Source organism: Sinohyriopsis cumingii, chromosome 1 (assembly GCF_028554795.1).
Source record: "Sinohyriopsis cumingii isolate HCF-2022 chromosome 1, ASM2855479v2, whole genome shotgun sequence".
NCBI classification, from domain to species: Eukaryota; Metazoa; Mollusca; class Bivalvia; order Unionida; family Unionidae; genus Sinohyriopsis; species Sinohyriopsis cumingii.
The window spans coordinates 157,913,570-157,925,199 of record NC_142961.1 but is presented as its reverse complement, the minus strand read 5'-3'; the positions used below and the strand labels follow the sequence as shown (position 1 = coordinate 157,925,199).

The 11,630-nt window shown below is 34.1% G+C and overlaps 1 protein-coding gene across 1 annotated transcript; it reads left to right on the top strand.

Moving 5' to 3' along the window:
• The first annotated feature begins 2,759 nt into the window (after nucleotides 1–2,759).
• On the top strand, nucleotides 2,760–3,155 carry LOC149808217 (uncharacterized). The gene has a single exon (XM_089965937.1). The coding sequence runs from the start codon at nucleotides 2,760–2,762 to the stop codon at nucleotides 3,153–3,155; it is 396 nt and encodes a 131-aa protein (XP_089822063.1).
• The last annotated feature ends 8,475 nt before the right edge of the window (nucleotides 3,156–11,630 follow it).

Below are 11,630 nucleotides of genomic sequence, written 5' to 3'. Positions count from 1 at the left end.
AATACTGTGCGGACAGATTTGCTTACATTTGTTACGCACGTGCTACATGATAAGGAAATTCATTACTAGTCAGCTTAGACTATTGATTAAAGATTCGGTATTAGAATCCATCTATAAATAATCTCATAAAACATATCACTATTGTAAAGATCATGATAATTGTTCTGTCCAATTTGATATAACAATTACTTTACCTACCCATCACATTAAACGCTTTGGACAGATTCATATTTATCTCCCATAATTTAGCTATAAAGAAACGACGGTAACTTAGCAAATTGTCATTACTCCCAATATATATATATATATATATATATATATATATATATAAAGTTTATGTGGCAAAGCCAAAGAAAAAAATCAGTTATCTATTTACAATTGTCCTTTTAGACAGATCTTTGAAAACAAATACCATGGATTTTTTTGCAAAACAACATGCCCATGTGAAGAAGCCTTCAATTCTTTGACGAAGTGTAACAATCTAGTCATACTATCTCGACGTCCACAATATATACCTTTAGCATGCCATATTAGGAAGGGGATACGTTTCGTCTTTATACGCATTTTATTGTGGTTGCTTGGTTGTTTTAAAATTTAGTTTCATTCTTTGTTAATTTTATTGAATCTGACGCCTTACGTAATTAAAATACATTTATGTAACTGTAATAGTATGGGCAGATGCCTTGTATTTACCAATAAACTATTGATATTGTACCATGGAACCCATGCCTAGTACTCCTCGGACTTTTAATTGAAACACAAAACAAAAACAAAAAACCCAACTATTCTAACAGCACTTTTTTGCTAAAATTAATACCTGTCTGTATTTCCATCCATCCGTCACCGTCTTCCTTGTAACTGGAACTCATTCAATACTGACAGAGCGTGAATTTAAGGAGAAGGAGTTAAACACAACAAAGGGCGAGAACGTCGCAGAATCAATTTTCTTTGTTTCATACATCAAAATTGTCTAAGCTTATGAACAAAATCCATTTAGGGGTTTAATAAGTATAAGAAAATGCAAGTCTTCAACAGAACCATTCCCAAATATTCTATGCACTTGCATTGACCCCAAGTTCAAAGAGGCAAGCGAATGTTAGTAGGAAACTTAAGTCACCCCAAATATTAACATAATCCAGACATGAGTGTAGAAAATATAAGCAAATCAAAAACCGTATCTAAATATATAAAAATACAGGACACCTCCCCCCTCGACCACGTCAGAAAATTGACTGCCATAACGCACATCTCCATTGACACGAGATAGACAACAAAACGTAGGGTATCGACAGGGCTGTCTCCAGTTTGCGCTGGACGAAACGGCGCCCCGGGCGAGCATTACCTTGTGAGACTATATTCTGAACCCCAGCCCCCAAAAAATCCAAAAAACAACAAAAAGCCACAAACTCAGTTTAATGGCGCCCCATTACCCAAGCTTTGCGCCCTGGTCGGCTGCCCTTATTACCCGCCCATTTGACGGCAATGGGTATTGAGAATCTTAACATAAAGTGGTATGGTATCCTTTTATATATTTTTGTCGCAACCTATCTGTCTTCCAACAAAACTGAGAGTGACATATTTAGTGCAGACTTGCCACGTGTAAAATTGGTACTTTTATATGGTTGCCTTGAGGCATTAATCACGTTTAACAGGTGTAAGATGATTCAAGTTTTAGTATGGGTTCAATATGAATGAAAATATGATATGGTACGTGTTCCAAATCTCTGGTAACAAATTAAGATTTGAATTTAATTAACTTGTGAATTTAAAAAAGCCATATGAACTGAAGATCACTACATCTGTACAAATAAAGTTCATATGTGATTCTGGTTTTACTGAAGTTACGTTTTTATTGCTGATTTTATTTTACCACTGAATTCCTTCCAGCGCTAAAGCTTGCAAAACACATCGATTGGTAAAGAAGTTGTTGATATTGTGGGTTTAACGCCATTTTCAGCACACGTATTAGTAGTATATGGCCTTCGGCAAATTACGTAGCCTTGATGTGAAAAGTTTTATTTATGTCCGTTGTTGTGTTCCGCTATCACTTATGCTTTTTAACCTAAGTGATAATTAGGCAAATTCATCCCTAGAGGGCTTAGCGATAAACCATTTTTGGCCGGAAATTGCAAGCGTGGGAATGTTGTTGCTGTACTAATGTTAAATATTTCATATACGATGTTTATTGTACATTTCGTCTCTAAGAGTTGGATCATTTTCATTGGTCGCTGGATTAATTCTAGCCTATCAAATCCATTGGTCGGTTGGGGTTTTAGGTAAGCGGTCAAGAACATAGAAGTATATGAATAAAGTATTGATCATAAGCCATTTTATAAGTATGCAACTTGCGACCGTAAAGAACAAACCTTGACATAAGGTTTGTCAGAGAGTTAACGGAAGCAATACCTGCACTCTGCAAAACCTGGATAAGCTACAGCCGATGAAAAAATTCTGCATTCCTTTTGCTTGGGTTTTATTATTTTGTACACTTCAAAGTGCAGCGACTGTTTATCTTTAATGTCAATGGATTTTATTTTCATTTGAAAAAGAACACAAAACAATTTAGGTTCATTCTTCGAAATTCCGATGCTTCACCTGCGTGTCCATCAAACAAATATGGCGGATGAGTTGTTATGCTGAGTACGTGACTTGATGACGTCAGTCCTACTGCTAGATAGACAGAATTCCATAGGAAAGGAACGTTTGCATAGGGTTCAAACGTTTTGACGTTCAGTACTATGTCTGGTATTTCGTCAAGGATGTCTGAAAGTAACTGGGATTCTTACATAGACGAACTGAAAAAAACGGGGAAAATACAGCGTGCAGCCCTAATTGATCACGTGGGTTCCATACTGGCTGCAACTCCTGGGTTAAAATTGACAGAAGATGAAGTGGCAGGGGTTCTGACTGCATTGGCCCATAAGTACACTCACCTTATTAAGCTAAATATTGGCCAGGAGATCTTTACTTGTTTTCAGAACGTTAATAACACCGATGTTCTGATTGGTCGAGCGGAGAACCAGATGTTAACGATTCAAAAGTGCAAAGACTTTGTGGTAGTGGGACTGGCAGATTCCGATTCCCCAGGATCCTGTATTTATGAAGTCACGAGGTTTGCTAAAAAGTCAAACCACAAAAGCAAACGCAGCAGGTGATTTTGGACATTGCCTTCGTGATATTATAGGCTTGCTGTAAATATATTTTATTTTAACAGTCCCTCTTAGCATAGCGACATTTAAGAAACAATGACTATATATATGCAGAAATATGTTTTTATAAATATTTGCACTAACATTTATCTTTTTATTTTTCTTGAAGGTAGTACTTGTTTTGTTTGGAAATCTTTATCAGAATATTACTCAACTCGTGTAGTAATACCGTGATAAGACCCTGCAATTGCATACAAGACATAAAGCATTTCACGAGATCTGCAGGTTAGTGATATGCGGTGATTACATGATCGTTATTTGACTGTTTGAAATGCTCGTTTAATACTTATAAATTTCAGGTTAAACATTTCAGATTGGTGCATTCATTCTCATAGAAATATTTTCCTTATTTTTTGGCCTATATTCGTTACCATTTTAATATATTTAAGTATTTACATTATTTTGTAAAATAAAACAAGTCATGGGTGTAGAATAAAAAGATAAAAGCAATGCCGTATTCGCCCTTTTATTTGTCCACCTGAAATTCTTTCAACCTGTTTATCTCTCCTCACCAAAAACCTATCGACTGACCTTGTATATCCTGTGTCTCAGAGATAACAACCGTTAATTGTTGATGCAAATGTTTGTGCATGTCTTTCTCAGCAGTCTTTTTATAGGACGCACGGTAGTAATCCAATTCTACAATAAACATAGAAAGTCATAACATAATTTTGAAAATGTACTATCTTTTGATATTGAAATATACTTGTAGTCAAACCTAGAGGTATCCTTGATGATGTATGATTCTGCTATAAAATAAAAAAAAGAACGAGTCATGTCGTGTTTGTAACGGCTCTCCTTATACTTGTATAAACACTGTGCACGGAAAAATATATCATGTTTTCATCTGGCGTCTGGTAAACACCCCAAAAACAGTATAGGATAGTGTTTTACCAAGTTCATTTCTTTATTATCGTTCTGTGAAGACACGTTTGTTCTGCACGGGTGTGTAGCCGAAACTCCAATGTTGGACCTTCTCTTAAAGTTGCAAACTTTTGAAGTTCGTCTTAATGCAGATGTTAACAGGTTAATGTATTGAATTAAGTTTATCAAATGCTGCAGAAGATCTGGATCTTTTACAAGAAACACTAGCTACAAAGATTTTAATATTAATAATGTATACACATTTATGTATAAATATATAAATACACTTTCTTAAATTAGAGAAGCCTGACGGCAAGTTCCTTCAATGCCATTCACGTAACGCTGAATACAATGAAAGTCAAAGACAACACAAATGACGAAATGTAACTTTCTTTACCTTTGATTAGTATTAAAAATTATTCAGAACAAATATGTCTTTGAAGCCATTCGGTACTCAGGTCATAAGTAGTTTTCCTGTATAGTACATACATTTATTTGTCAGTACTGAACTTTCTATCGTATCCAAATCTTAAAAAAAGAAATCGTATTTTAATCTAAGGTATCTTCAAAGATTAATTCACAGAAGTTCTTGTCATAAACGTTATTTTTTAGGCTATACTAAACACAAAAACGTGTCATTGAATATATTTGACTTCCAACTTTTGTTGGATGAGAAAGACTTTGTTTGGATAAAGAAATGGCGCATTAATTGACGTGTCAACATTTCTTATCTCGCTTGTACTCCAGTTATGGTGTCAATGTAACTCAAAAGCGTCAACATGTTATTTTCGAAAGCGAGGCGCTTTTAATCATGAGGGTAGGGAGAATAGAAGAAAACCGCAGCAGAAATTAGTAGCCTTTTGGAAATGTATTTTTTATAAAGCTTAATTATTTATGTCTGATTAAAACGTTAACCTGGGAGGAGCTACACAAATACTTCACATTTAATTTAGAGTCAGGATTATTCAAATATCAACAACATTTGTCTGCAGGTGAATGTGGTGTACATGGAACAAATAACGTCGTCAGATAGTAACCCGAAAGACTGGGTGAAACTAATTCGATAAATTCAACTAAGGTCAAAAATAAATCTTGCTAATTGCTGATTTGAAATGATATAGTTATAAGCGAGGACGAAGAAAAGCAAAATATTTAAATAATTTATTTTTTGAACAGCAACATAAATATGAAAAGTTTACCTAAAATTGCCGATCTAGTACTGTATTATTCGTCTTATCCAGCTATTGATAACACTGCTGTTTATTACGACCTAGTAGATCATGCTCCATAGAAAGCATTTGGCCCTAACTTTCTACATCCTAAATTGTTGAAAAAGTACACAGTCACGATCAGTTAAGTATTCCCTGTGCTGCAAATTTAATAACTCCTTGCAAACTTTAAAGTTTCCAGAGAACAGAGAACTATTATAAATTAAAAATCCTCAAATGTTAGATGCATCAAATCTGGAGTCCCTAGTTATCCATTTTGGGACCCTTACTTTTTGTATACAATATAAAATAAATAGGTTATTTGCCGATAATACAGCATTATATATAATAGCTCATAATCATTTCGTAGCTGGTAAAATCTTAAACTCGGATATTGTAAAGGTACATAAAATGTCCAGACGTTGGCTAGATAAATCGAATCCGGAAATCACTAAATCAATGCTTGTATTACGAAAACGGAACCATGACCATCATCCGATATTACACATTTCCCCCTCCCCCCCCCAAAAAAAAGAGGTTACGCTGTACAAACATTTGGGCAATATACTAGACAGCGATGCCACTTGCCAAGCGTATGTTAAGTATGTCTATGATAAAACCTGTGAGAAATTAAATTGTTTCATAAAGTGTAAATTCAAACTGGATTCATTGTGTTTGCAAAAAAAAGTTCACATCTTACTTGATTCCACTTTTGTATTACGCTGATCACACCTGGAAAAATCTTACAATGAAAGACAAGGAACTTGTAGAACAAATAACAGGTACAACCAAAAGTCCATCCCCAACACAATTGTACCGTGAAACTCATTTGGAAAGCTTAAACTCTCGCCGTTACAAGCACAAATTGATTTGTATTTAATATTTATCACGGATTAGGATTAGAACCTGTATAGCTTCAAGATGCAACTCAACCTGTACTTACAGAACACAAAATCTACTTCACTCGATCAACAAATGTTATTCAACCTCCACTGCGTAAAACAACATTGTTCCATAATTAGTTCTTACCCCTTGCAATTCGAAATAAGGAATTTGCTACCCTTAGAAGTAAGAAACAATGTTTCATTGCATAATTGTAAAGCCTACACCAATCGGGAAAAAGAAATCGCTCCAGGTTATTATTAAGCTGCTGACCAAATGTCAAGGGTTATACAAGCTTGACCGAGAAAAAAGTGTTGTAGTTTAAATAATTCATATACGAATAACCTATCTACAAAGTAGTACACACTCCCTTCTTGAGTGTCTGAAATATTCAGATTATAGGGATTAAAATTGTATAAACATTCCCTTCTAGACTGTCTGAAATATTAAGATTATAGAGATCAAAGTCTTGTACACACTCCCTTCTTGACTGTCTGAAATATTCAGATTATAGGGATTAAAATTGTATAAACATTCCCTTCTAGACTGTCTGAAATATTAAGATTATAGAGATCAAAGTCTTGTACACACTCCCTTCTTGACTGTCTGAAATACTCAGATTATAGGGATTAAAATTGTATAAACATTCCCTTCTAGACTGTCTGAAATATTAAGATTATAGAGATCAAAGTCTTGTACACACTCCCTTCTTGACTGTCTGAAATATTCAGATTATAGGGATTAAAATTGTATAAACATTCCCTTCTAGACTGTCTGAAATATTAAGATTATAGAGATCAAAGTCTTGTACACACTCCCTTCTTGACTGTCTGAAATATTCAGATTATAGGGATTAAAATTGTATAAACATTCCCTTCTAGACTGTCTGAAATATTAAGATTATAGAGATCAAAGTCTTGTACACACTCCCTTCTTGACTGTCTGAAATATTCAGATTATAGGGATTAAAATTGTATAAACATTCCCTTCTAGACTGTCTGAAATATTAAGATTATAGAGATCAAAGTCTTGTACACACTCCCTTCTTGACTGTCTGAAATATTCAGATTATAGGGATTAAAATTGTATAAACATTCCCTTCTAGACTGTCTGAAATATTAAGATTATAGAGATCAAAGTCTTGTACACACTCCCTTCTTGACTGTCTGAAATATTCAGATTATAGGGATTAAAATTGTATAAACATTCCCTTCTAGACTGTCTGAAATATTAAGATTATAGAGATCAAAGTCTTGTACACACTCCGTTCTTGACTGTCTGAAATACTCAGATTATAGGGATTTAAATTGTATAAACATTCCCTTCTAGACTGTCTGAAATATTAAGATTATAGAGATCAAAGTCTTATACACACTCCCTTCTTGACTGTCTGAAATACTCAGATTATAGGGATTAAAATTGTATAAACATTCCCTTCTAGACTGTCTGAAATATTAAGATTATAGAGATCAAAGTCTTATACACACTCCCTTCTTGACTGTCTGAAATACTCAGATTATAGGGATTAAAATTGTATAAACATTCCCTTCTTGACTGTCTGAAATACTCAGATTATAGGGATCAAAGTCTTATACACACTCCCTTCTTGACTGTCTGAAATACTCAGATTATAGGGATTTAAATTGTATAAACATTCCCTTCTAGACTGTCTGAAATATTAAGATTATAGAGATCAAAGTCTTATACACACTCCCTTCTTGACTGTCTGAAATACTCAGATTATAGGGATACAAATCGTATACACACTCCTTTATAGACTGTTCGCAATACTCAGATTATTGAGATCATAGCTTACACCACCACCCCCTTCTACGCTCTCCGAAATACTCAGATTATTGAGATCATAGCTTACACCACCGCCCCCTTCTACGCTCTCCGAAATACTCAGATTATAGAGATCAAAATTATAATAAACACTCCCTTCTTGACTGAAATACTCAGATTATAGAAATCAAAATCTTGTACACACTCTTTTCTAGAGTGTCTGAAATACTCAGATTATAGAAATTCAAGTTTTATACACACTCTTTTCTAGACTGTTTAAAATGCCCAGGTCTCAGAAATCATATCTGATATTCATCCCATATTGTTTTATTAATTGGCAACCGTATGTTCTCTATAGAAAATAAAACGCAAATATTTTTGTGAATGCAAAACTTAATTAGTATGGCTACAATATTTAAATGATTAACTTAATTCACAATCTTTTGAATTACGTTTTTTTTTATATCCCTTATTATATGCTTTGTTTTGTGCATTTACGTGTATTTATAGTTTTCCTTTATAGCCAACTATACCCGAATCCCGATTTATAATGATATATTTTATGTTACTACTGGGGAGACAGTACTCTAATAAGCTCGCGCTTTCAAGTGAATCCCCAAATCCAATGTTTGTAATTGCATTTGATAGAGTTTATAACAATAAATATTATCAAAACAAAACCAAAGGGATCGATCACTTAATTTTGTGGAATGGGAAGATAGCATGGAATTTATTTCAAAATAATTTCCGACCCTCTCATAGATTGAAAATAAAATTATTGTTATTGTTTCAATTCAAAATAATCAATATATTAGTTGAAAAAATAATAATCATTATATTAGATGAAAAAGTAAATTAACAATCAATATATTAGTTGAAAAAATAAATTATCATGCCTCTCCTCCCCCAAAAATTAAATTGTCGATTCATTCACTTTCTTTTCATGCTCTGTTCGTGTGAACCCTAACGCATAAGTGGATTTCTGATCATAATGAGCTGTACAACGTAACTAGGATATCGAGGTGAATATGGAGGGGAGTTAACGACATAACTCTATGCATGTATTTTCTGTTCTTTCTTGATGCAGATTGTAAATGGCTGCTTGCAAGTGCTACCTTCATGTATATTCTATTACTTTCATGTATATTGTATTACTTTCATGTATATTGTATTCTTCATTGATGCAAACTACATGGATAAAATTATGAAAGTAGCACTTGCAATCAGCCATCTACAAAATCTGCATCAAGGAAGAATATTTAAAAAATCATGCATATAATTATGGCGGTAACCCCGCCCACCCTACATAGTTGAAAGCTGAACACCTGTTTCTAAGCCTTGTTATGCAAGGTGGCCAAATAAAAAAATCGATCCTCTGTTTCAGTCATATACGAGCCGTTAATTACGAGTGAAAACAAACTTTTGCTACGGTGAAAAGCACAGTTATCAGTGGGGATTTTTTTATTGATGGGGAGACAGTGAGTGAAACATTCAGCGAGTATTTAATTTACATAATGGCTTAAAGTGAACAGGATACAGATCATGCGAGGAGAATTGTTTTTAGAAAGAAAAAACATATACAGCTATTTTATAATTTTGTTAAATAGTGCAACAACAACAGAAAACATGTTACTACTACTACTACTTCTACTAATACAACGACTAACAATAATAACAGTACTAATGGTATCCGGTGCACATTATTTGTTTACAAGTTTAATCTGCACACAGACGTCACCTGTGTACAAAGGCCAGTGTTGCCTTTTCCCACGTGGATGAGAAAGAGTTAGAATTTAGATATAGAAGAGCAAAAACAAATATGTACATGGATGCTAGCATATGAATTGATACGTGATAATAGAAATGGGTTGAGAGAGAGAGAGAGAGAGGGGAGTTAAAGAACTTGAACTGAAGAATGATAATACTAACAGATCTGTGTTAATTTAATTTTAATCACACTTTAATGGTTAGCATGTTTCTTCAACTATTTTTCCTCTGGAAGTTCAAATCATCATGCACACGTAAGCATCCACACAGTAAGCAAAACCGGGTAAAATGTGTCCATCACTAAATTATTCCATACACATCAATTATTTTAAGGGATTTTTTTTCTTTCTGGGGTGTGTCGAGTCCTGTCACGCATGTTTGTGCCTCCATATTAACAAGTATCATCTAGTCATGTTTAAATAGGCGACATGCATCAAAATAATTTTGACCAGCAAACTTTTGCAAATGACTTCAGAACACTTATTTTTATCTATTTAATTGTTTTTCATCCAGTAAATTTATTTTGGTCTCCTGTAATTATTACGCAAGGAACGAAATGCTCCTGTTGTTTTATCGTTTTAGACGAGCACGTTTTATTTCCAAAGACACATGTCAATGAAATTTCAGGAGTTATCGTATTAACAATCAATAATTGATCACATTAGCATCGGCGAGCGCTTTGGAAACTTATCCGACCCGAATTTGGGTTTGCCACAGGAGTCGGACAAGTGGATTTGTGAATCTTTTGATCAATAATTTCCTGAATCAACAATTGCTGTGGAAAAACTCACTGCAAGACTGGAACCATTTCTAACTCAAAAATGTAATGATCGGTAATTTTAATTTGATGGTCAACAAGAAACGAATACTTTCCTTTAGATCAAGAAAGACAATATGTACCACATTGTTATTACAGATGGATTCTATCTAGTTATTAATATGGTGAACAGGTACAGTTTTACATGAATGATTTTCTCTTAAATATATATATATATATATATATATATATATATATATATATATATATATATATATATATATATATATATATATATATTTCAACAAATACCTATATTGATGACATGACTCGTACTTTTCAAAGACTAGTTAAAGCGGGTAAAATAGAGCAACGTACACGCATACGAGAGCAATTGCAAACTTCAAATTGCAGATCTTGGCCTATGCAGTTTGATAGGAGTGATCAGCAGAACAAACAACATAAATCCTGCACCGGCAAGATCGGGGTCTGTGTTGTCTGAATTTGGACTGAATTTGTAATGAAATATATACGGTATGCCCATAAGTTTGAGGGTCGTTATTGCCATTTCATTATTTGATTTGATTTATTTTAGGCACCTTTAAAAAATCTTGAACAAATGCCATTATTAATTCACTGCATTGTGAGGTAACAACATGGAATATATGGAAGTTCTTGCATGGTACCCAGTTGGTTGACAAGGAATATGTGACGTTCTTGCATGGTACCCAGTCGGATGACAAGGAATATATGAAGTTCTTGCATGGTACCCAGTCGGATGACAAGAAATATGTGTAAGTTCTTGCATGGTACCCAGTCGCATGACAAGGAATATGTAAAGTTTTTTGCATGGTACCCAGTCGGATGACAAGGAATATGTGTAAGTTCTTGCACGGGACCCAGTCGAATGACAAGGAATATGTAAAGTTTTTTGCATGGTACCCAGTCGGATGACAAGAAATATGTGACGTTCTTTCATGGTACCCAGTCGGATGACAAAGTTCTTGCATGGTACCTAGTCGGATGACCAGAATCAGCGAGTTCCTAATTATGATCAAGACAATTGAGTGAGAAAGTACCATATATCCTGGGAATCAATAAAAAAAAAGGCTGAAATATGGTCTAAAACGAGTTTGATTGATGTTGTGCCATGCCTGC